A 27,788-nucleotide genomic window follows, 5' to 3' on the forward strand; every position below is an offset into this window, starting at 1 on the left:
ATGTAGTGTTCAGTGATTCATTAGTTGCATATAACACCCAGTGTTCATCACAACACATTTTGTTATTTTCTTTTTTCAATAATAAAGATTTTTTCCCATTCCTTGATTTATTTTATTTTATTTTATTATGTTATGTTAGTCACCATACAATACATCATCAATTTTTGATGTAGTGATCCACGATTCATTGTTTTCGTATAACACTCAGTGCTCCATGCAGTACATTCCCTCCTTTATACCCATCACCAGGCTAACCCATCCTCCCACCCCCTCCCCTCTAAAACCCTCAATTGTTTCTCAGAGTCCATAGTCTCTCATGGTTCGTCTCTCCCTCCAATTTCCCCCCCTTCATTTTTCCCTTCCTTCTCCTAATGTCTTCCATGCTATTCCTTATGTTCCACAAATAAGTGAAACCACATGATAATTGACTTTCTCTGCTTGACTTATTTCACTTAGCATAATCTCCTCCAGTCCCATCCATGTCGATGCAATTGGTGGGTATTCATCCTTTCTGATGGCTGAGTAATATTCCATTGTATATATGGACCACATCTTTATCCATTCATCTGTTGAAGGGCATCTCAGCTCTTTCCACAGTTTGACTATTGTGGACATTGTTGCTATGAACATTGGGGTGCATATGGCCCTCCTTTTCACTACATCTGTGTCTTTGGGGTAAATACCCAGTAGTGCAATTGCTGGGTCATCGGGTAGCTCTATTTTTAATTTTTTGAGGCACCTCCACACTGTTTTCCAAAGTGGCTGTACCAACTTGCATTCCCACCAACAGTGTAAGAGGGTTCCCCTTTCTCCACAACTTCTCCAACATTTGAAGTTTCTTGCTTGTCACTTTTTGCCATTCTAACTGGTGTAATGTGGTGTCTCAATGTGGTTTTGATTTGGATTTCCCTGATGGCTAATGATGATGAACATTTTTTCATGTGTCTGTTAGCCATTTGCATGTCTTCTTTTGAGAAGTGTCTGTTCATGTCTTCTGCCCAATTTTTTTTTAAGATTTTATTTATTTATTTGACAGAGAGAGAGATAGTGAGAGCAGGACACAAGCAGGGGGAGTGGGAGAGGGAGAAGCAGACTTCCTGCCGAGCAGGGAGCCAGATGTGGGACTCGATCCCAGGACCCTGGGATGATGACCTGAGCTGAAGGCAGACGCCTAATGACTGAGTCACCCAGGCGCCCTTCTTCTGCCCAATTTTTGAATTGATTATTTGTTTTTTGGGTGTTGAGTTTGAGAAGTTCTTTATAGATCTTGGATATCAGCCCTTTGTCTGCAATGTCATTTGCCAATATCTTCTCTCATTCTGTGGGCTGCCTCTTTGTTTTGTTGACTGTTTCCTTTGCTGTGCAGAAGCTTTTTATCTTGATGAAGTCCCAAAAGTTCATTTTTGCTTTTGTTTCACTAGCTTTTGGAGATGTATCTTGAAAGAAGTTGCTGTGGACTATGTCAAAGAGGTTACTGCCTATGTTCTCCTCTAGGATTTGGATGGATTCCTGTCTCACATTGAGGTCTTTCATCCATTTTGAGTTTATCTTTGTGAATGGTATTAGAGAATGGTCGAGTTTCATTTTTCTGCATATAGCTGTCCAATTTTCCCAGCACGATTTAATGAAGAGACTGTCTTTTTTCCATTGCATTTTTTTTCCTGCTTTGTTAAAGATTATTTGACCATAGAGTTGAGGGTCCATATCGGGGCTCTTTATTCTGTTCCATTGGTCTATATGTCTGTTTTTGTGCCAGTACCATGCTATCTTGGTGATCACTGCTTTGTAATATAGCTTGAAATCAGGCAACGTGATGCCCCCAGCTTTGTTTTTCTTTTTCAACATTTCCTTGGTGATTAGGGGCCTTTTCTGATTCCATACAAATTTTAGGATTGTTTGTTCCAGCACTTTGAAAAATGTCATTGGAATTTTGATTGGGACGGCTCTGAAGGTATAGATTGCTCTGGGTAGCATAGACATTTTAACAATGTTTATTCTTCCGATCCATAAGCATGGAATGTTTTTCCATCTTTTTGTGTCTTCTTCAATTTATTTTATGAGTGTTCTGTAGTTCCTAGAGTATAGATCTTTTGCCTCTTTGGTTAGGTTTATTCCGAGGTATCTTATGGGTTTTGGTGCTATTGTAAATGGAATCGTTTCTTTAATTTCTCTTTCTACAGTTGCGTTGTTAGTGTATAAGAAAGCAACTGATTTCTGTGCATTGATTTTGTATCCTGCCACATTACTGAAATGCTATATGAGTTCTAGTAATTTGGGGGTGGGGTCTTTTGGGTTTTCCACGTAAAGTATCATGTCATCTGTGGAAAGAGAGAGTTTGACCTCTTCTTTGCCAATTTGAATACCTTTTATTTCTTTTTGTTGTCTGATTGCTGTTGCTAAGACTTCTAGTACTATGTTGAACAATAGTGGCAAGGGTGGGCATCCTTGACGTGTTCCTGATCTTAAGGGAAAGGCTCTCAGCTTTTCCCCATTGAGGATGACATTTGCTGTGGGTTTTTCATAGATGGATTTTATGAACTTGAAGAATGTTCCCTCTATCCCTATACTCTGAAGAGTTTTAATCAGGAAGGAATGTTGTATTTTGTCAAATGCTTTTTGTGCATCAACTGAGAGGACCATATGGTTCGTCTCTCTCCTCTTATTAATGTGTTCTACCACATTGATTGATTTGCAAATGTTGAGCCACCCTTGCATGCTGGAAATAAATCCCACTTGGCCCGTGGTGGATGATCCTTTTAATGTATTGTTGGATCCTATTAGCTAGGATTTTGTTGAGGATTTTGGAATCCATATTCATCAGGGATATTGGTCTGAAATTCTCCTTTTTGTTGGGGTCTTTGCCTGGTTTGGGGATTAAGGTAATGCTGGCCTCATACAATGAGTCCGGAAGCTTTCCTTCTGTTTCTATTTTTTGAAACAGCTTCAGGAGAATATGTATTATATCTTCTTTGAATGTTTGGTAGAATTCCCCCAGGAATCTATCAGGCCCTGGACTCCTGTTTTTTGGGAGGTTTTTGATCACTGCTTCAATCTCGTTACTGGTTATTGTCCTATTCAAGTTGTCAATTTTTTCCTGTTTCAGTCTTAGCAGTTTATAGGTTTCCAGGAAGGCATTCATTTCATCTAGATTGCTCAGTTTATTGGCATATAGTTGTTGATAATAATTTCTAATAATTGTTTCTATCTCCTTGGTGTTAGTCATAATCTCTCTCCTTTCATTCATAATTTTATTAATTTAGGTCCTATCTCTTTTCTTTTAGATAAGTCTGGCCAATGGTTTATCTATCTTATTAATTCTTTCAAAGAACCAGCTTCTAGTTTCATTGATCTGATCTACTGTGTTTCCGGTTTCTAATTCATTGATCTCTGCTCTAATCTTATTTCTCTTCTAATGCATGGCTTAGGCATTGTTTGTTGCTTTTTCTCTCATTTTTTAAGGTGTATAGTTAATTGGTGAATTTGGGATTTTTCTATTTTTTTGAGTGAGGCTTGGATGGCTATGTATTTCCCCCTTAGGACCACCTTTGCTGTATCCCATAGGTTTTGGGCTGATGTGTTTTCGTTCTGACTGGTTTCCATGAATTGTTTAAGTTCTTCTTTGATTTCCTGGTTGACCCAAACATTTTTGAGCAGAATGGTCTTTAGCTTCCAAGTGTTTGAATTTCTTCCAAATTTTTTCATGTGATTGAGTTCCAGTTTTAAAGCATTATGGTCTGAGAATATGCAGGGAGTAATCTCAATCTTTTGGTATTGGTTGAGACCTGATCTGTAATCCAGTATGTGGTCTATTCTGGAGTAAGTTCCATGTGCACTCGAGAAGAATGAGTATTCTGTTGTTTTAGGGTGAAATGTTCTGTATATATCTATGAGGTCCATCTGGTCCAGTGTGTCATTCAAATCTCTTGTTTCTTTGTTGATTTTCTGCTTAGATGATCTGTCTATTGTTGAGAGTGGAGTATTGAAGTCTCCTACAATTAACGTATTGTTATCAATATGACTCTTATTTTGGTTAACAGGTGGCTTATGTAGATGGCTGCTCCCATGTTGGGAACATAGATATTTACAATTGTTAGATCTTCTTGTTGGATAGACCCTTTAAGAATGATATAGTGTCCTTCTGGGTCTCTAACTACAGACTTTAGTTTAAAATCTAATTTGTCTGATATAAGAATTGCTACCCCAGCTTTCTTTTGAGGTCTGTTGGCATGGAAGATGGATCTCCATCCCTTCACTTTCAGTCTGGGTGTATCTTTAGGTTCAAAAGGAGTGTCTTGTACCCAGCATATGGATGGGTCCTGTCTTTTTATCCAATCTGCAACCCTGTGCCGTTTTATGGGAGCATTTAGGCCATTCAGGTTGAGAATGATTATTGAAAGATATGAATTTATTGTCATCATGTTGCCTGTGAAGACCTTGTTTTTATAGATTGTCCCTGTAAATTTCTGTTGTAGATCACTCTTGGGGTCTTTCTCCTTTTATAGAACCCCCCTTAATATTTCTTGCAGGGCCGGCTTAGTGGTCACATATTCTTTCAGTTTCTGCCAGTCTTGGAAGCTCTTCATCTCTCCATCCATTCTGAATGACAGCTTTGCCAGATAAAGTATTCTTGTCTGCATGTTCTTCTTGTTTAGTACCCTGAATATGTCTTGCCAGGCCTATCTGGCTTGCCAGGTCTCTGTGGATAGGTCTGACGTTATTCTGATGTTCCTCCCTCTATACATAAGGAATCTCTTCCCCCTAACTGCCCTTAAGATGGTTTCCTTGGTTCTAAGATTTGCGAGTTTGACTATTATATGCCGGGGTGTTGGCCTGTTTTCCTTGATCTTGGGAGGGGTCTTCTCTGCCTCTAGGACACGAATGTTTGTTTCATTCCCCAGATTAAGGAAGTTCTCTGCTACGATTTGCTCAAATATATCTTCTAGTCCTCTCTCTCCACCCCCTCAGGGATTCCAATAATTCTGACATTGGAACATTTCATGATGTCACTTCTTTCTCTGATTCTATTTTCATGGACTCTTTTTCCCTGGCCTCCTCTTTTCCTTTTTTATCTATTAAATGGTCTTCCAGGTCACTAATTTATTCTTCTGTCTCACTTACCCTGGCTGTTAGATTATCTAGATTAGATTGGATCTCATTGATAGCATTTTTAAGTTCTGCCAACTCAGTTTTCATTTCTGCCCTTAGAGACTCTATGTTGCCATTAATCAATTTCTACGTTCTAGCTATTGTCTTCACAATTGCTAGCCTGAATTCCTTCTCCAACATCTTGGTTATATCTGAATCCATTTGTAAGTCAGTGGCATAAGTCATAATCTCTGAGTCTTTCCTATTTTGGGGGTTCCTCCTCCTAGTCATTCTGTTGAGGGGTGGTTAGGGGAATGTATAGAATCCAAATTATTGACCACAACCCAAGCAAGATGCACCTGTTTTCTTGGGACCTTAGGGTTGCTAGCCTCTTGTCTCCCAGCCTGTCTTCTGGGAGAGGGGCCTGCCGCACTGTTACTCAGGCAATGCTCTTTGGACAGAACTGCCCTGCCCCTGTGGTGGGGGATGGGCTCAGTGAAAACCAGTTTTGGGGGGCTTTTGTTCTCTGGTGGCTTTCCCTGGCAGCTTTCCCTGTCTCTTCCAAGAGTCAGAGCAGAAGAGAATATTTCCAACCCTCTGCCTCAGAGCAAAGAGATTGCAGTCTGTTCTTCAGTGAGCTCTCCAGGCCACACTATCTCCGTTTCTGTCTGTGCTGCTGTAAACTGCTGTCCTGGGTTGTGCGCCCCTCTGCAGCACTCCCAGTCCTCACCTTCAGCCTCCCCCAGTTCACTTGGCAATCCAGCTGCTGAGGGATTCCATCTGGGGAGCTGCCCTAAAGTCCTTTCCCCACTGCTACCAGTCTGCAAGTCTGTGCCCTGTCACAAGCGTGGGAGGCTATTGCTCACCGATGGTATAGGATTCCGATGGCCAGGCTCCCTCCCCCTGCCATTTATCCTCTGATACCTGCCCGAGGAATCATGGCTCCCCCTTCGTACCTCGAAACCAACTGCCTGCAATATTCTGTTTGTAGAGATCCAGATATATCTTCTTACATCTCAGGCTGATTTTGTGGGTGTTCAGAGTGGTCTGGTAGATATCCAGCTCAATTCCAGGACTGGCTGTAATAGGGTCCCCTACTCTTCTGCCATCTTTCCCATTTTGTTAGTTTCATTGACACTTATGATGCTGTCTTCCCATGTATGGATTAATATAAAATAGCAAAATTCTCTTAGAAATTTTATTTTAGTTTTGATTCTGCCTATATATTTTGTTTTGAAGAAGATCATTTTAAGTTTATCTAGTGGAGTTTAAAACTAAAAGGAAAGTGTTAAATGTCACTGTATAAAAACCATGAAATAGACCAAGTCAGACCCAGAGCTGCGAGAGGTCAAAAGATAAATACCACCAAATACCGGTCACTTTTTATAAATTGCTGCTTTCCCCGACTAGAAAGCTAAAACTGAGGAAAGTTATCGGCCATGCCATTGACATTATCTTGGTATCATTTGTTTATTTGCTAAAGTAAACATATTTGTAACAAGTTTAAACACCTTTTCCCACTGTCCTGTGTCACTAAGTGGTGAAAGGAAAGCAAAACTTTAAATTAAACAATCTGCCTTTCCCCAGTTGACATAAGGATAAATCATGTCAGATACTCATATTCCCTAGCTCCTTGTATCTTGACCTGGTTCCTAATTTAGCAGATTATTAAGGTCAAAGTACCAAAATATCATTTCTTAAAAAAGACTGTTTGTACTTAGTTAGAGGTCATGGTTTCACAATGAGCCTTGTCTACTAAGAAGGACTCCTTATATTTGTTTGAAAAGAGCAGGTTTTTCTTTTCCAACATAAATATGCAAGCATAAGGCTGTTTCCTTTCCCAGGTCCATGGGTGTGTGTATGGGCTCTGTCTGACCAGCATCCCTGTGGTGAGCTTGGCATTCCACATGGAGTGACGAGACAGCTGGATTACTAACTAAGCTTCTGAAATGCGCTGGGATCAAAGTCGGCCTCACCACGAGGCAAGCAGGAGGGATTATTTTCGGCCAGGCTGGAGGAGAATTGAGGTCTGTGGTACACACACACACACACATACACATACACACACACACACAAAGCAAGGATTTTACTGCTTCATGAGACAAATGGAAAAAAATATGTTCTGGTTAAGAGTAAAGAATTTGGTGTCAGAAGACCTGGTTGGGCTTAAGTCCCAGCTCTGTCTCTTACCAGCTGCATCACCTTTGACAACTTATTTAACATCTCCAAACCTCAGTTTCCACAACGTAAAAAAACAAGGATAATAATAGTACTGCCCTTCTAGAATTCTTGTGAAACATAATCAAGACAATACTTCTAAAGTGCTTAGCAGATTGACTATCTCAGAAAAACCACTCCATGAAATCAGTCAGCAATACTTATTAAAAATATTCCAGGTTGCCCTGATCTATAAACAGCCATGGCCATCATCTTCAGCCTTACAGTCCTTTGTGGCTATAGCTGATGCTCACACACGTCGGCCCCAATGGGTGCTCCACCCTGATCCAATTCTCTCTGCTCACTTGGTGCTCCAGGGAGGTTGGATGTGAAGTGAACCTCACCTCAACACTAGGGATATTCTTAAGAGTGTGCTTCTAAGGAGGTTGACAACCTAACCCAAATACTTATAATATTTATAATGTTTCTTTTTTTTAACATTTTTTATTTAAATTCAATTAATTAACATATAATGTATTATTGGTTTCAGAGGTGCAGGCCTATGATTCATCAGTCTTATATAATACTCAGTGCTTTTATCATAATAAAATAGACTCTAAATTTCCAATAGATGACTTCAAAATGAATTGGGATAAAACCTGTTTGCCAGTTAAAACTTTATGTCTTTAGTAGGACCAACAGCAGCTTTATTGTGTCAGCATCTCTATTGTTTATTCTAACAACTAAATAAAGTTCCTTAAACTGTAATGAATGCATTTTATGAAAGCCTGTTACTATTAGTAGTAGAAATAAAGTAGATTTATTGGGTGATAAGTATTTACAACAAAACAAGCACTTGATACATATTATCTAATTTGATCTTCACATTATCCTATGAGGTAGGTTCTATGGTTATGCCCTAGTCACAGGTGAGAAAACTGAGACTTAGAGCACTTAAGAAACAATTCCAAGGTTGCTTATACACTAAATAGAAGAACCTAATGACTCTGAAGCCCAAGATTTTGGCCACTACGCTATACAGTCTGTCTCCATACGATGGGGAAGTAAGGAAACAGTTTCACCCAAGACCAGAGCTACAAAGAGATCATATTCTTTCAAGGCAAAGTCTGCACTATGTATTAAATAGTATGAAGAGATTCTACTGTACTTATCATTTTAAAACCAAACATAAGCATGCATTTCCTTACTATATTGAATTTGTATTACAGAAAATCAATAAATCGCCCCAAGATCCCAAATAGCATGATCTCTCATCAATCATTTGGGTGTCAACTGTTTCATCTGTGAGACTCTAAAAAGAGATGTCTTCTTAATCCCCAAATTATAATATTAGCACTGCTAGTTCACCTTCCTCTGACGCATGAGAGATTAGTTGGAACTAGGATGATGAAATGCCAAGTGGTTTGATGCGACCCATCCTTTCTGAACATCTTAAAACAGGCTTTCAGGCTAAACTCTTGGCTGAGTTATATGGCTTTAATATGACTTAAATGACAACACAGAAGCATATGAGCTCAATGTTTGCAATGACTTTGCTTCCTTATCAAGCTGCAGTTGGATAACTCACCCCAACAAATTTCCTAAGAAATTCCTGAGAAGCCTGGACATCTGGGTTAGACAGTTCAATGAAATTTCCAATCATACTCTCTTCTGTAGCAGGTACTTCTTGGTAGAAAAGTTTAGTTCTGGCATAAAACTGCATCTCACCATTGATGACTTGTTAATGCATACAATTTCACTGCAAATGAAATATTATTAATATTTATTAATATTAATATGACAGAACAAATTAAATCTTATCATATATTGAATTGCCTCTTAGAAGCCTCTGAATTTGTGCTGTGGAGGAAAGGCATAGTCAGAAGATCTGGGTTTGAGTTCTGGTTCAGTGACTTACTCATTATGGAACCTTAGGAAAACTTCTTAACCCCTCCGATCTTCAGGTATCTCATGCATAGTGGCATTTTCATGACTTACTAACTCTATAGTTTAATGAAACTTTAGCTTATTACTGTATTTTTTAAAAGTTTAACAGCATTTGCTATCCTAGAATGAAGAATGTCACAAGTTTTATCTTTGAGCTCCAAAGTTTTATGAGAATTTAATCATTAGTCCTTACTTCTAATCACAAGTTACATTCAGGGTAGCTATTTTTTTTCACCAATTTTTCAAGCAACTCATACTGAACTATCTCTTTGTACCAACATTACAGAAGATGTGCTTGAGCTCTTTCTTCTGAAAATAAAATAATAAAAAAAGATAAAAAGATTTATTGCACAACTATCTATGCCAGGTAGTGTGTTACGCACATTCACATATATTATGTCACTTCATCATTTAAGAAACCATATGAGATATTATTTTAAGACATTTATTTTTAGAAAAATATATATTCTAATTTCTGAAGAGTAAATGTGGATGCATGTGGGTTTTTTGTAGATGAAAATGCACCTCTTCAGATATAAAATATTTTCATTAGAGGACATTCAGGAAGAAATGATAGAGAGTGGATGAAAGGAAGGAATTTCTGTTTCAAGACTGTAGGCTGAGTACATGCATTTGTCTTCCTTCTTTCCCCATATTCCCCCCAAATTGTTTTAATAAACTCAGCACATAACAGTGAAGAAAATGAGAGGGGAGCCACTGATGGATTCATGATTTCAACAAATGTCTGGAAGACAAAGAGCAGATGGAACAAAGCTAAAAGATTTTGCAGCCTTGGATAGATGCAAAAGGAAATAAGAGTTAATAAAAAATCTCTCTACAAGCCAACCAGGGAGAAGACAAATGCACCCTCCCAAGAGCAACAGGCAGCACAGCTATAATCCTGGGTGGGGGAGGGTCTTCTCTAAAAAAATTTTTTTTAACTTAATTAATTGCCTAAGGAGACCTAAAGCAGTTAGTGTTAGAATCCTAGAATACTACTCATTTTACCATATAGATGACTCCAAGCATCTCATCTGCTCACACAGATCAGACTATGGTAAGATCTACCTGCACATGTACAGCTCCTTGTCATCTTTTCTATTCAGGGGAGACATATTTAACAGAGGAAACCTTCCCCATTACCTAGAATCATTGAACCTGTCCTTTATCCCTAACTATGGATAAAAAATGATTTCCAAACACATGGGGGTAAAACAGCAGTCTGAAAGAAAAAGATAGAGATAAACTATTAGAAATGACCCCAAAGGAAATAGAAATAGTTCAGGAAATGGACAAGAATTTAAAACAAAACTAAACAGAAAAAATATATCCTTGGAGAGATATGAGAACTGGTGCATCCATAAATCAAAAATAAGATGCCAAGAAAGTGATAATTCAAAGAATAACAAAGAATTCTTAGAAATTAAAGTTTTGATTACCAAAAACTTTGGAATAGAACATTGAATAAATGTGTCAGCACATAATAAAAAGACAGATATGAAAACCTGAGGTAAATAGATTAGAGTTATAAAGACTTAATTCAGAAGGTCCAAACATCAAGCCAATTAGGATTCTCAATAACAGAGAAATGGAAGGAAGAAAATTATTAAAGAAATAATAGAAGAAAATTCTCCAGAGCTGAAAGTGATTGTAGGGTCCAACAAGTACTGAGCAGCATGGATTTAAAATAATAATAATAATAATAATAATTAAGTAAAAGCCACATTTACACAAATCCTTAGGAAATTTCAAAACACAAAGAGTAAGAATCCTAGAAGTAGAAGATCCTAAAGTTATTTAGAAGGAAAAAGGTGATTGACCCTCAAGGAGGGTTGTCAGATTTAGCAAATAAAAATATGAGACAAGCAATTAGTTTTGAATTTCATATAAACAATAAAAATTTCTTAGTATATGTATACTTGAAATGTTGTATATTGCACAGGGCATACTTAAAAAAAATATTTGTTGATCCTCTTAAATTCAGATTTACCTGGAGTTTTATATTTTATCTGGCAACTATATTCAAAAGACTAGAATCAGCCTTATAACATAGATCTCATCAGAGCACTGGGTGTTATATGCAACTAATGAATCACTGAATACTACATCAAAAACTAATGATGCACTATACGGTGGCTAACTGAACATAATAAGAAAGAAAGAAAAGAAAGGAAAGAAGAAAGAGAGAAAGAAAGAAAGAAAGAAAGAAAGAAAGAAAGAAAGAAAGAAAGACTAGAAAACAGGGGCACCTGACTAGCTCAGTCAGTAGCATGTGACTCTTGATCTGGGGATTGTGAGCTCAAGCCCCATATTGGGTGTAGGGGTTCCTTAAAAATAAAATCTTTAAGAAAAAAAACAAACACTAGAAAACAAAGAAGCAATGCCATCAATATTCTGAGAGAAAATTATTTTGAACCTAAAACTTAATACCCCGTCAAACTGTGAAAGAATATTTACCTACCATGGATTCATTCTTCAGAAGTTTCTTGAAGCTATATTCCAAACCAATGAGGGTTAAAATCAAGAGAAGATATGTGTCAAAAGATAATGAAATTAACCCAGGAATCCAATGAAAAGAAATCCCAAAATGACAGATACTTATCAGATCTAGAAAGAAATCAGTCTTTATTACAACAGAAACTATAGGCTCTAGAAACATAAGTTCATCCAGAAGTAGAATGAATTGGATTCTAGGCAATAAAATAAGTAAGAATCAAAGAGACATTAGTGATATTCTAAAGAAGATATATATTTTTTTATCTCAACCATCACAAATAAAAGATAGGTGAAAGCTCCAAGCAAAATACATAACAGTACAAAAATGTTATGATCAAGATATAAAGCAAATCAAAATAGACATAATTTTCAGTAGAAAGAGTATAAGAAAAGAGAATCTATTTAACCTTAACTAGAATCATTTTTCATCAGGTAACACCACAGTTGTGAAATTGGACTACTGCACTGCTTGGCTGTTGATTGAATAACAATTACATAGTCCCAAATTTTGATTCAAAAGTTGAAAATCCAGCAAACACCACTTATAATGTTTCATCATAATACATTCCATCTATGGAGTTACACCAGTATTTTCCAACTCAAAGACATTGGAGCCAATTTTTGGACCCTTGAATGGTCCTGAGTTTCCTGGAAGGGATATGAGAATCAGTTCCAATGTACATTTTCTAGAGACTAACAATATTATATACTATAGCTCCATATATATTAACTGTTATAGATTGTTTTTTAATACAAATCTTTTAAAAGTATTAAATATATAGATTTTTTTTGCCATTTTATACACATATTAACAACTGACTGAGAAAATACATTAAAAGGAGAGTCCTCAGGTTCAAAACATTGGGAACCACTACCCTATACCAATCTCTCTCCCCTAGCACTTAGTAAAGTATTGTGTAAACAGCAGGTGGCTCAATAAATTCTACAGGGATGACAAAAATCAAGCATAGCCATCCCAATAACACATGAGTGCTCCAAATTCTTCTATGTGTCTCAGAAAACCAAGCTAGGAAATCACAGCTCATAGAGTCTTCCCCAAGTTGCATGCTGCCCAGGATCACAAGCAAGCCACGGGCCAGTACTCTCGTTGATCCAACCAAAGCAGCAAAGCAGCCACACTCATCATCACCTGCTTAAGTCAACTAGTTGGTGAAGTCTATTAAAACTCTTAATCTGGAAATGGGAATGGTCCATTATGCCAGCAACATTTAGACCACAAGTGAATGCCAAGCCCAGCAGGGGTCAGACTCAATAGGTAGGTTTTTATGGTTATGGGCTTGAGTTCTCATTTTCACCTAATTGACAGGAGCATTTCACTAAAACGATATATGAGGTGTCATGTTGAGCCCCAGGTTCTCCTCTCTTGATAACTCCCGCAGTGGTGCAAGTTGACTCAGATAAGGTAATCAGTCATCAGCCTGTGCCTTTTTATTATAGAAATACATAAGCTCATTCTTATAGGATTGCAATGTCTCTGTGAAATTTGGGGTAGTCTAAGACAGAGTTCTTGATAGAGTTCTAGTCGTTCTTCATATAATATGGTACTTATATCTTGTCCTACATTATGGGCTGAACTCCCAAGACCCTTGCAATGGTTTACTTGTTACAAAAAAGGAAAGTAGAACACAAGTTGATTTGCCCTAAAGAAGAATTTGGATCTTGTGAACTCTCTAAGGAAAATTTTGTTAAAAGCTAAGCACTTGGGGCACCTGGGTGGCTCAGTTGGTTAAGCGACTGCCTTTGGCTCAGGTCATGATCCTGGAGTCCCGGGATCGAGTCCCACATCGGGCTCCCTGCTCGGCAGGGAGTCTGCTTCTCCCTCTGACCCTCCTCCCTCTCATGCTCTCTGTCTCTCATTCTCTCTGTATCAAATAAATAAATAAAATCTTGAAAAAAAAAAAAAGCTAAGCACTTATGTCTGCTGAGTATCTTCTTGTCTTTTTGTTTCCTTTTTTGTATTTCTAAATGGTTGGTTGAGGTTACTTTACACTTTATTTCAGATGTTAAAACTGTTTGTCAACTGGAAATTGATCTGAGAGGATAGGTAGGTTAAGTTTAGACATTTAGTTTGAAATGATTTGAGATAGGATATTAGATCATGTTAGCCTTTTATTTATTATTTAAAAAAAAATAAAGCCCAATTAGGAGATGACTTTATGAAGGGTAAGACCTTCCATAAAAGAGATTTGCAAATGAGCACTTCCCAATTTAGCCATTAAAGAATTAATGGTAAAAATGGAAAGAAGGATGGAAGGAAGAAAGGAAGGAAAGAAGGGAGGAAGGGAGGGAGAAAGTATCTAGGTACCATGGAATATTACTCAACCATAAAGAAAAGGAAGTCCTGTCATTTATGACATCATAGATGGACCCTGAGGGCATTATGCTAAGTGATATAAGAAAGGGAAAGATAAACACCTTATATGTGGAATCATAAAAAAAGTGAACTCATTTCTATTTTTTTCACTAGCAGGGGAGAGTGGGAAGTAAGACTTTATCAGTGTTTCTGGTGGAATACAAAGGTCTGGTGTGTCAGAATACTAGAATACTTGTCATTATCAAGTCTTAGAATTGCCCTGAGGGGCCCTCTAAGTTTGATTTGCTCCCTGAATGCTTTAGGTGTCTGGTGTTTTTTATCTCTAAAATAATGCACTACCTACCCTAAAAGTTTTAGAGGGCTTCTTCTTTTTCAGCTGAGGGCTAATTCAGTGGTTCCTAATTCTTTCCAGGTTTGAACACAAATGAGGTGACCAAAGGGAGGGCAGGAGGAACAGCACACTTTCCTCACTTCGGCAAGGATCTGCCACCCCACGTCACATTCCCTACCGACTTGGCTGAACGTCTTCCCAACTCTCTATTCCTACTTGAGCATTCTACCTCACCTATTATCAAATTTTAGAAGTCTAGAAGTCAGGCCAAGAGAGTAGGGACAGATTTCTTGTGGTGAGATTTGCATTGGAAGAGTCAGACACTGATTCAGCAGTCACCCATATGTCCTGTGCACCTCTGCTGCATCCTGTGGGGGTCTCTATCACTCTACTTCTACATTCCACAAAAAATCTCTGTGTGGGTCTCTCTCCTACACTGAATTATTCAGGATAAGCCTGTATCTTACTTGTCTTTGCAACCCAACACTTACCATTATGCTTAACACATAGTAGGCCTCTTTCCACAGACTAAATAAATATTATCTCACTTTTTGTTCTTTTAATAGCATACAAGTTCAACAAAGTAGAGAGTGGCTAGAGGGAAAAGCTGACATAAGTGACACAAGTTACACTTTTCATATAGTTTATAAGATATCTATTCTCCTAATTAGGCATACCCATATAATAAAAAATAGTAACTACCATTGATCCAACATGGATGTATGCACTACCTATGCTTAGTGTTCATATCTAACAGAATAGGTAAGATAGATGTTATTATCTATGGAAGAACACAAGACAACAAGAGGTTACCTAAATTACCTAAGATCGAGTAGCTAGTGAGGACACAACTGGAACTTAACCCAGGTCTATTTAAATCCAAAACCTATATCTCATCCTTCTCATGCCATGTGTGTATCTAAAAGCCTGCTATATAAAAAAGGAAGTTATCTGGTTCTCCATTTCTTTAAAGCAAAATAATCTTGCAGTATCTCCATTGCAAAAGTAACAGCAAACGGGGGAGGAGCAAGATGGTGGAGGAGTAGGACACCTAAATTTTCTCTGGTCCCAGGAATTCAGCTAAATAGGAATCAAACCATTCTGAACACCTATGAACTCAACAGGAGATCAAAGAAAAGAATAGCAGCAACTCTCTGAACAGAAAAGCGACCACTTTCTGGAAGGTAGGACATGCAGAGAAGTGAATCCGAGGTGATATTCGGGAAGATAGATGGTGGGGGAGGGGGCCTCCATCAGCCGCTACCAGGAAGTGATAGAGCAGCAGAGCACAAAATCGGAACTTTTAGAAGTTGGCTCTGCTGAGGGACGTTGCTCCAGTGGCTAAGCAGGGGGTGGAACCCTCACTGGGACAATGTGGTCTCAGGGCCCTTGGGGTCACAGAAAGGCCGGGGGTGCCTGAGTGTGGCAGAGCTTCCAGGTATCAGAGCAGGGAAGCCAGCTGCAAAAACGAAGCCGAGGAGTGGGCTCTCAATTTGGACTTGCCATAAACCGTGATCCATGGCAGTCGGGCCACTGCTCTTCCAGCAGGGACCCAACAAGCGGCAGATCTGGGGAGACTCCCCTTCCTCCCCTGGGAGGAGCAGCACGAGTGCACCACAGCAATCTGCTGGGGTTGGAGACTCTACACAGGGTCATGTGCCAGAGATAGAAATGCTTGGTCACAGGCTGGATGAGCATGGAGTGTGGCCAGAGACCAGGGAGATGGGAGTGACTGCTATTCTCCGGGGGCTCACTGAGGAGTGGGGCCCTGAGTTCTCAGCTCCTCCAGGGCAGAGATTGGGAGGCCACCATTTTCACTCTCGTCCTCCAACGTAAGGAAAGCTTGCAGGGAACAAAAGATCCCAAGAGGAAACCCGAGCAGATTAATTAGCCCAGACCCAGCAGGGCGGGGCAATTCTGTCTCCAGCAAAGACATTTGAGAACCATGGTAACAGGCCCCTCCCCCAGAAGATCAGCAAGAACAGCCAGCCAAGACCAAGTTTACTGATCAATGAGTACGGCAGAACTCCAGTGCTATGGGAATACTGCACATAGAATTCATTGCTTTTGTCCCATGATTCTTTAGTCTTTCAAAGTTAAATTTTTTTTAACTTTTTTTTTTTAATTTTTCTTTTTCCCTTTTTCAACCAACATCTTATCAATCCCTTTTTTAAAAAACATTTTATTTTTCATTTTTAGAGTCATATTCTATCCCTTCATAGTAGTTACCCTTATTTTTGGTATATATATATAAGTTGTTCTCTCTTTAAAATTTTGGGATACAGTTTCTTCTAACAGACCAAAATATACCCTAAATCTCTACTGTATGGCTTTATTCTAGTCTCCCACCTGATCACATTCTCTCCCTTTTTTTTTAAATTCCTCTTCTTTCTTTTTTCAACCAACTTATCAATTCCTTTTATAAAATCTTTTATAATTTTCATCTTTACAGTCATATTCCATCCCTTCATTGCATTTACCCGTATTTTTGAACATATATGTTTTTCTTTCTTTAAAATTTGGGAGGCACTTTCTTCTAAGAGACCAAAATAGGCCCAAAATCTAGTGTGTGGCACTAATCTATGCAACAGCCTGATCATATTTGATCATATTCTGGTTTTTGTTTATTTGTTTGTTTGTTTTTATCTTTTTCTTTTTCTTTTTTCTTTCTTTCCCTTTCTTTTCTCCTGGTTTCAGGTCCCTTCTGATTTGTTTAGTGTATATTTTTCTGGGGTTGTTGTTACCCTGTTAGCATTTTGTTCTCTCATTCATCTAGTCTCCTCTGGACAAATGACAAGACGGAAAAAAATCACCTCAACAAAAAGAACAAGAGGCAGTACTGACTGCCAGGGACCTAATCAATATGGACATTAGTAAGATGTCAGAACTAGAGTTCAGAATGATCATTTTAAAGATACTAGCTGGGCTTGGAGAAAGCATGGAAGATATTAGAGAAACCCTTTCTGGAGAAATAAAAGAACTAAAATCTAACCAAGTTGAAATCAAAAAAGCTATTAATGAGGTGCAATCAAAAAGGGAGGCTCTAACTGCTAGGATAAATGAGGCAAAAGAGAGAATCAGTGATATAGAAGACCAAATGATGGAAAATAAAGAAGCTGAGAAAAAGAGAGATAAACAACTACTGGATCACGAGGGCAGAATTCAAGAGATAAGTGCTACCATTAGACAAAACAATATTAGAATATTTGGGATCCCAGAAGAAGAAGAGAGAGGGGCAGAAGGTATATTGGAGCAAATTATAGCAGAGAACTTCCCTATCAAAATCCAGAGGGCACAGAGAACCCCCCTCAAAATCAATAAAAATAGGTCAACACCCCGACATCTAATAGTAAAACTTACGAGTCTCAGAGACAAAGAGAAAATCCTGAAAGCAGCTCGGGACAAGAGATCTATAACCTACAATGCTGGAAACATTAGATTGACAACAGACCTAGCCACAGAGACCTGGCAGGCCAGAAAGGACTGGCATGATATATTCAAAGCACTCAGCGAGAAAAATATGCAGCCAAGAATACTATATCCAGCTAGGCTGTCACTGAAAATAAAAGGAGAGATAAATAGCTTCCAGGACAAACAAAAACTAAAGGAATTTGCAAACACAAAACCATCCCTACAAGAAATATTGAAAGGGGTCCTCTAAGCAAAGAGAGAGCCTAAAAGCAACATAGACCAGAAAGGAACACAGACAATATACAGTAACAGTCACCTGATAGGCAATATAATGGCACTAAATTCGTATCTTTCAATAGTTACCCTGAATGTAAATGGGCTAAATGCCCCAATCAAAAGACACAGGCTGTCAGATTGGAGAAAAAAAAAAAAAGACCCATCAATATGCTGTCTGCAAGAGACTCATTTTAGACCCAAAGACACCTCCAGAATGAAAGTGAGGGGGTGGAAAACCATTTACCATGCTAATGGACACCAAAAGAAAGCTGGGGTGGCAATCCTTCTATCAGACAAATTAGATTTTAAACCAAAGACTATAATAGGAGATAAGGAAGGACACTATATCCTACTTAAAGGGTCTCTCCAACAAGAAGATCTAACAACTGTAAATATCTATGCCCCTAACATGGGAGCAGCCAATTATATAAGGCAATTAATAACAAAAGCAAAGAAACACTTCGACAACAATAAATAATAGTGGGGGACTTTAACATCCCCCTCACTGAAATGGACAGATCATCTAAGCCAAAGATCAACAAGGAAATAAAGACTTTAAATGACACACAGGGCCAAATGGACTTCACAGATATATTCAGAACATTCCATCCCAAAGCAACAGAATAGACATTCTTTTCTAGTGCCCATAGAACATTCTCCAGAAGAGATCACATCCTAGGTCTCAAATCAGGTCTCAACTGGTACCAAAAGATTGGGATGAGTCCCTGCATATTTTCAGACCCCAATGCTTTGAAACTAGAACTCAATCACAAGAGGAAAGTCAGAAAGACCTCAAATACATGGAGGCTAAAGAACACCCTACTAAAGAATGAATGGGTCAACCAGGAACTTAAAGAAGAATTTTAAAAATTCATGGAAACCAATGCAAATGAAAACACAACTGTTGAAAATCTTTGGGATGCAGCAAAGGCAGTCCTAAGAGGAAAGTATATAGCAATACAAGCCTTTCTCAAGAAACAAGAAAGGTCTCAAGTACACAACCTAACCCTACACATAAAGGAGCTGGAGAAGAACAGCAAATAAAACCTAAACCCAGCAGGAGAAGAGAAATAATAAAGATCAGAGCAGAAAACCATGAAATAGAAACCAAAAGAACAGTAGAACAGATCAACAAAACTAGGAGCTGGTTCTCTGAAAGAATTAACAAGATTGATAAACCCCTGGCCAGACTTATCAAAAAGAAAAGAGAAATGACCCAAATAAATAAAATCATGTATGAAAGAAGAGAGATCACAACCAACACCAAAGAAATACAAACAACTATAAGAACATATTATGAGCAACTGTATGCCAGCAAATTAGATAATCTAGAAGAAATGGATGCCTTCCTAGAGATGTATCAACTACCAAAACTGAACCAGGAAGAAATAAAAAACCTGAACAGACCTATAACCACTAAGGAAATTGAAGCAGTCATCAAAAATCTCCCAACAAACAAAAGCCCAGGGCCAGATGGCTTCTCAGGGGAATTCTACCAAACATTTCAAGAAGAATTAATACCTATTCTTCTGAAGCTGTTCCAAAAAATAGAAATGGAAGGAAAACTTCCAAACTCGTTTTATGAGACCATCATTACCTTGATCCCCAAACCAGACAAAGACCCCATCAAAAAGGAGAATTACAGGCCAATGTCCTTGATGAACATGGATGCAAAAATTCTCACCAAAATACTAGCCAACAGGATCCAACAGTACATTAAATGGATTATTAACCACGACCAAGTGGGATTTATCCCTGGGCTTCAAGGTTGGTTCCACATCTGCAAATCAATCAATGTGATACAATACATTAATAAAAGAAAGACCAAGAACCATATGATCCTCTCTAGAGATGCAGAAAAAGCATTTGACAAAGTACAGCATCCTTTCTTGATCAAAACTCTTCAGAGTATAGGGATAGAGGGTACATACCTCAATATCATAAAAGCCATCTATGAAAAACCCACAGCGAATATCATTCTCAGTGGGGAAAAACTGAGAGCTTTCCCCCTAAGGTCAGGAGCACAGCAGGGATGTCCACTATCACCACTGCTATTCAACATAGTATTAGAAGTCCTAGCCACAGCAACAGACAACATAAAGAAATAAAAGGCATCTGAATCAGCAAAGAAGAAGTCAAACTCTCACTCTTTGCAGATGATATGATACTTTATGTGGAAAATACCAAAAGTCTCCACCCCAAAACAGCTGGAACTCATACAGGAATTCAGTGAAGTGGCAGGATAGAAAATCAATGCACAGAATTAAGTGGCATTTCTATACCAACAACAAGATGAAGAAAGAGAAATTAAGGAATAGATCCCATTTACAATTGCACCCAAAACCATAAGATACATAGGAGTAAATCTAACCAAAGAGGCAAAGAATCTGTACTCAGAAAACTCATGAAAGAAATTGAAGAAGACACAAAGAAATGGAAAAACGTTCCATGCTCATGGATTGGAAGAACAAATATTGTGAAGATGTTAATGCTACCTAGAGCAATCTACACATTCAAAGCAATCCCTATCAAAATATCATCCACTTTTTTCAAAGAAATGGAACAAATAATCCTAAAATTTGTATGGAACCAGAAAAGACCCTGAATAGCCAGAGGAATGTTGAAAAAGAAAGCAAAGCTGGCAGCATTACAATTCCGGACTTCCAGCTCTATTACAAAGCTGTCATCATCAAGACAGTATGGTACTGGCACAAAAACAGACACATAGATCAATGGAACAGAATAGAGAGCCCAGAAATGGACCCTCGACTCTATGGTCAGCTAATCTTCGACAAAGCAGGAAAGAATGTCCAATGGAAAAAAGACAGTCTCTTCAACAAGTGGTGTTGGAAAAATTGGACAGCCACATGCAGAAGAATGAAACTGGACCATTTCCTTACACCACACACAAAAATAGACTCAAAATGGCTGAAAGACCTAAATGTGAGACAGGAGTCCATCAAAATCCTAAAGGAGAACACAAGCAGCAACCTCTTCGATCTCAGCCTCAGCAACTTCTTCCTAGAAACATCACCAAAGGCAAGGAAAGCAAGGGCAAAAATGAACTTTTGGGACTTCATCAAGATAAGCTTTTGCACAGCAAAAGAAACAGTCAACAAAACCAAAAGACAACCAACAGAATGGGAGAAGATATTTGCAAATGACATATCAGATAAAGGGCTAGTATTCAAAATCTATAAAGAACTTATGAAACTCAACACCCAAAGAATAAATGAAATCATGAACAGACATTTTTCCAAAGAAGACGTCCAAATGGCCAACAGACACATGAAAAAGTGCTCAACATCACTCGGCATCAGGGTAATCCAAATCAAACCCTCAATGAGATATCACCTCATTCCAGTCAGAATGGCTAAAATTAACAAGTCAGGAAATGACAGATGTTGGCAGGGATGCAGAGAAAGGGGAACCCTCCTACACTGTTGGTGGAATGCAAGCTGGTGCAGCCACTCTGGAAAACAGTATGGAGGTTCCTCAAAAAGTTGAAAATAGAGCTACCATGCGATCCAGCAATTGCACTACTGGGTATTTACTCCAAAGATACAAATGTAGGGATCCGAAGGGGTACGTGCATCCCAATGTTTATAGCAGCAATGTCCACAATAGCCAAACTATGGAAAGAGCCAAAATGTCCATCGACAAATGAATGGATAAAGACGATGTGGTGTATATATATATACAACGGAATATTATGCAGCCATCAAAAGGAATGAAATCTTGCCATTTGCAATGACGTGGATGGAACTGGAGGGTATTATGCTGAGCAAAATTAGTCAATCAGAGAAAAGCATGTATCATATGACCTCAATGATATGAGGAATTCTTAATCTCAGGAAACAAACTGAGGGTGATAGACATTGGGGAGGGTATGTGCTATGGTGAGCACCGTGAATTGTGTAAGACTGTTGAATCACAGACCTGTACCTCTGAAACAAATAATACACTATATGTTTAAAAAGAAGAAGAAGAAGATAGCAGGAAGGGAAAAATGAAGGGGGGGAAATCAGAGGGGAGACAAACCATGAGACTATGGACACTGAGAAACAAACTGAGGGTTCCAGAGGGGTTGGCAGATGGGTTAGCCTGGTGATGGGTATTAAAGAGGGCACGTACTGCATGGAGCACTGGGTGTTATACGCAAACAATGAATCATGGAACACTACATCAAAAACGAATGATGTAATGTATGGTGATTAACATAACATAATAATAAAAAAAGTAACAGCAAACGTTTGAACAATGTATCACTGTTCAATGAGTTGTGCAGCCATGTCTCCATTGGGGTAAAATCAATTTGAAAAATGCCAATGGTTATATGCTGAGTTTTATTTGACAGTCCCACATGTCTTACGGGAAGTGTTTTTATTAACTCTGGCTTTTAATTGTAATGGCAAAGAGGTGACCATTGTTATCAATTTCCTCCTTAGAAACTTATTCCAGTAGAAAGAAAGAGGTAAGTGAAGGATGTGTACTAAAAATTGGTGGGTACCTCCCAGGCACCAGGCATTATACTAAGCACTTTCACATTATCTCTTCACATTATCTCTTTCAGTTCTCACAATAATAACACAATACTTGGGTTATATTCACCATTTTGCAGCTGAGTGGTGAGAGACTCAGAAAGATTTAGTAACTTAATATCACATAGAAATGAAGTGTCATAGCCATGTCCTACCCCATCCCTATTCTGCTAAACTCTGTGGAACCACTGTTCTAAACGTGAAATAAGACTAAGCCTTTAACGATGTGCAGGAGTAATAGACTCTTAGTGTATGATTAACAAATAGTCATTGACTTCTATGTACTCGGAAATACACTGTGGATAGCGCTAGAGGATTATTGAGTGGTTAACTTATAGAAACATCTCCATTGGGCCTTAGATAAGCCCTCTTGAGCACTGGTATACAAACTGGAGATGCATACAATTTTTTCCTATTTATTTCCTATTTGATCACAAACAGCCACCTTTGGAAAAATCATTCACTCCAAACCCCCAAGTGCACTTGTGCTAGTATAACTAGATTACATGAACCTACTCACTGGCCTGCCTATCTTGTTGATTATCTCAGTACAAAGCCAATGCTCTTCATAGACTAGGTTTTATGTTCCTGTCAAAAAAAACGTGGTAAAACTTAAATTGCTGCCTACATAACTCAAGTTGCCATTTTCACTGGGAGGCAACCTGATTTTGAGGCTCAAAAAAGGCAGACTCTGGAGTCAGTCTGCCTGGGTTCTAACCCTGCTCCCCCACTCACAGCCACATGACCTTCATTAGGTTACTTAACTCCAGAGCACATCAGTCCCTCGTATATAAGGTGGGGGAAAAAAACAGTACCACCTAATAGGTCAGGAGTCCCTGAGATAGTAACGTGCAAACCACTGAGAACAGTAGCAGGCTTGCTCCCATTTCTTCCTGAACAGGTGTTGTCTTCAGTGGCATAGCTAAGCCTTCATTGGAGATTTGCAGTATGTGTGCTCTTGCTTCTCCACAAATTTCTGAAGCTAGCCATGGATATTCCAGCAAATGTCCCCATGACTGAATGTCCCTGCATAGTGTGCTTGTGGGACTGACTACCTAATGCAGGCAGTTGGAAGGAGGAAGGCAGGAAAGAAGGAATCAAAGAATTTTCCCAAACAACAAGCTCTCTGTGCAGGCTCTACACTATCCATTCCCTAACCTTTCAAAAGTAGGGCTTTATTTTCATTTCTATGAAGTTTTTAAATCATCAAAAAGGAGGGGAAGCCAATTCCAAAACATTTGAGTGGAGATGGGGAGGACTCCATTGGCTAAATTTTCATTTTATGCTGAAAAGCTTACTACCCCCTGCTGCCTGAAAAGTCCCATACAGTGAGCTGAGCCTATCGTCTTTGGTAATGCCTGTTCTAGAGAAGATCACATGGTGACATTAAAAGAGGCCTGGCTCTGAGGAAGGGACAGAAAAAACTAATCCTTATTGAGCATTGACTATTTACTATATACAATTGCTTTCAATTGCCCTGAGGAAAATGATATTCAGAGACTTTAGTAATTGCAGTGGTGACTTTCTCTATCAGTAGAAGTATCAGAATTTGAACTCAAGACTTCAGTGATTTGCAATTAATTATTACTAAGGGGGCATTTAATCTGCTGTGAACAGATACTGAGTTCTTTCTATGTGCCAGGAACCATGGTAAATGCTGAATTTATAGATATAGAAGAGGACAAGATAAATGAGTCATGGGAACTAGATTCCCATCAGGAAACTAATAGAGGTACATGCATTCCATAAATAGAACTTATAAATCTCCTAGGGGCAAAACCCAAGGGTTAAGCAAGATAATCAAGGGTTTGGGGAAGACTTGTAATTGGATCAAAGTCATACTGGTGGATGAGACACATGTGCTGGTTCCTTTCTGCACCTGCAAGTAGCTTATAGTCTCCTGGAGGTGCTTTAGCTTCTGCCATGACAAGAAAACACTGCAAAAAAAGCTGAGTATTCACAGAGTTGACAGCCTCCCTTTCCTGTAACCTTAATTTAAACTTTTTAAGGATTAATAAAAAGTTATTTGTTGATTTGCCTCCATTTCCAGTTTATAAAATTCTGAAGAACAGAGACTGTGTTTTATTGTTTGAATCTTCTCCAATACACCGAACAGCATTTTGCACGACAGAGCTCCGTAAATGTCTCTTACACTAAATTGAATTGATCAGAAATGTCCAGTGGTTCTATCTCTAAAATGCAATGTTTTTCCCCCATTAGAAACATTTGCCAGTGACTGGATATACATATACTCCCTTACATTGCTCAGCATCCTTGCAGTTAGACAGGGCCATGTAACTGGTTCTGGGCAATGGTATCTAAACAGTTGTAATGTATGTCCCTCTGGGACAAAATATTTATGGACTAGCAGGCAAAACTTTAGCTCCTATCTTTCCTTACCATGGTGACTAGCAGTGTCCCAGAGGGTGGAGCCTTTATCATCCTAGATCCCTGAATGCCTACGTGGAACACAGACCCTCCCCCGTAATGCATGTTGAAATGATACAGCAAAAACATAAAATAAACTTTTATATGCTCAGCCATTGAGATTTTAGGGTTAGTTTGTTATTGCAGGATAGCATAGTCCATACAGAGTAATATAGCCCCTGATTGCTAAAATCAATGAGGTACTGTGGATAGGGCTACCTCTGTTACTCTCAGGGGAAACCAATTCCTGGGCTGAATCATCAGAGTCAGAGAAAATAAGGAGTACCTATTTATGGAAAACCGACTAAGTAAAATGGAGTCATGTTTGGCTTAGAAATGGACTAAAGGTTTTCAAACAGTATTAATGGAAACCGATGGGTGTTACAGAAGTGCCTCAGGAGCCACTGGTGAGGCTGGGATAGAGCAGAGAACACACCCTGTCCCCAACCCTAAGCAGAAAATTTTCACTTTTTCCTGTTTTACACTGGCTTCCATAGAAGACTTTGTCAAAACTTTTGGTTTTTTTAATAATTTTTTAAAGATTGGAAATCATTGATAAACCATCAGCACATTCACAGAGGAGAAAAATTAGTATAATCAGAAAGACTCTACTGATCAGAAACAAGGGATTGAGACCAAAAATAAATTATAGTCTCCTTTTCCCCAATTAATTTTCACCTGATTTTCAGAAGATACTTTTTATTCTTCCTTTTTAATTTATCTTCTGCTACTTTCAGAGTTGAGTTCCTTTTTCTCTCTAGTAGTTATTTTTAAAATTTGGCAGCCATCTGCCCCTTAGTGAGTATCTTAGTCATTGTAATTGATATCTTTCTCCAGTCTACGGTAGCTAAGGCCACCAAGCTACTGTTATTGAGATGGGACACACAAGACTCTCAAGAGTGTCTCTAGAAAAGCAGTGCTCTGCTAGTGTGTGGAGCAACCAGAACATTCTCACCTTCCAAATGGACTGCTCTAGTTTTCCCATTTGGATACAAATGAGACGCATAACACATCCTAAAAGAATTACTTATGGGCAGTGTGATCTACCGGAAAAAGCTCTTGTCTTGGGTTCTTGCTTTGGTATCTAAATGAGATCTGTCTAGATTAGATCTCATCATCTCTGAATTTTCTTTTCTCCATTTGAAAAAGTAAGATGGGGGGTGAGGGTGCGAAGGTGGGAGTGGAAAAATAGTGATACTTATCCTATCCATCCCTAGTGTAGCTGTGAGGATCAAATAAAATCAAAAATAAGGAAATTTTTAAAGAAGCATTGCATAAGTATGAGATGAAAGCATTGTATGTATAGATTTAAAGATCCCTTCAGAAATGGGTTTATACAAAGAAAATCTGGTAGGCTGCTAGCAACTAGTTTCTTGAACACAGTACAAAGAATTACATAGCCCCTACGGTGTCTAGAAATGCTGTCCACATCAAGTGCACAATGGGGCTTAAGAAAACAGACTGGGGCTGATACATACTGGTCCTGCTTTCCTTGGGGGGAAAATATAAATCAAAGGGGGACACTTCACTCTTTAATCACAAGTTATTTCCTCTTCAGTGCTGTTAAGAGTTCCTTGAAGTAACCCCTTTCACAGAGGCTGAGAAAAGTAGTGTAGACAAACCTGATAAGCTTTTTATCGCCCTATTGTCTAATTCCCTGAAAACTAGAGGAAATAGGGAAAAGGGAGCCAGACCACTGCCTCAGGTTTTTTTCTTAATATTCAAAGAACAGACTAAAATCTGCTCCTTTTTGGCTCTCTATTACTGTGACTCAGGAAAACCAGAAAGGATTGTGTGGAGTGTGGGCTCATGTACACACACACACACACACACACACAAACACAGAACAAGGACACCTTATCATTTAGTCTTTCTTTTTAACTCTTAGTTGCCATACTACCACATTAATACTCTCATCTTTGAATTACCTAATTTGTTCCCCCTCTCAATTTTGGCAAATATTAAAAATGTCCTTCAAAACTCAGGAAATGAATTTCTGTAAGCCTGGTACTCAGGCCAGCCAACACCTAGGGAAGCAAATCACAGTTTCTGAGTGTGCATGGGAATCCCAAAATAGAGGCCTGACTTGCCAGGCAGCACCTGATCTTTGCACCCTGCAAGAAAGAGGGCCATTGAAATATTTAAGCCCCCTGACACTGGTTGTGGGTTCTTTTTATCTGAAAAGTGTCCTTGTTCTAAGGACAAGGACTCTTGCAGAGGTCCCACGACTTCACACAGTCCCCCTTTCTTGTCCCTTATCTAGTAGTTCTGACTCACTTACCCAGGGGAATTTTTTCCAGCAGGTAGAGATAACTCTGAAAGAAGTCACTGCGAATGGCTTTGTGAAGGATAAAGGACATGCTGTGTCGACAGAGTTCAGCATCGGTCTTCTGCCAGTGGGATCTAAAGGCAAAATGGGCTCCCAGGTGGGCCATGGTGAAGGGGTATGATAATTATTCCTACAGAGAAAGGAAGCTTGCCTGGCTGTTTCTTTCAATTAGCCTTCTCTTCCTACACGAACTTGAGACTGTCATTTTAAACCAGCCCCTGTCCATCTGTATCAAGAGAGGCTGTCATGGGGTGTGGGGGAGGGGCAGCAGGCGCGGGAGGTCAAGCTCCTGGCACATGCCCTGTCTGACTGCTTGGGCGACACCACTCCAAGCCAGAAGGTGCTAAGTAAAGATGAAAACAGGCTGAGTGCGATCCTGCTTCATCCAGGAAAAAGCAGCGTGCCTTCTTTAGATGCCACTTCAAACAGGGAGGAGCACAACCCACGAACACC

The 27,788-nt window shown here is 38.9% G+C and overlaps 1 protein-coding gene across 1 annotated transcript in view; it reads right to left on the reverse strand.

Annotated features, from left to right (window-relative positions):
• Positions 1-27,583, reverse strand: part of METTL11B (methyltransferase like 11B) — a 33,684-nt gene extending 6,101 nt beyond the window's left edge. The window contains 3 exon segments of the mRNA XM_035010839.1: positions 8,830-8,984; positions 8,986-9,001; positions 27,288-27,583. Of these exon segments, the coding sequence (XP_034866730.1) occupies positions 8,830-8,984; positions 8,986-9,001; positions 27,288-27,441 (325 nt within the window). The 5' untranslated portion in view covers positions 27,442-27,583.
• Positions 27,584-27,788: the final 205 nt, after the last annotated feature.

This window comes from Mirounga leonina, unplaced genomic scaffold (genome assembly GCF_011800145.1).
Source record: "Mirounga leonina isolate KUSES-001 unplaced genomic scaffold, KU_Mleo_1.0 Mir_154, whole genome shotgun sequence".
NCBI lineage: Eukaryota > Metazoa > Chordata > Mammalia > Carnivora > Phocidae > Mirounga > Mirounga leonina.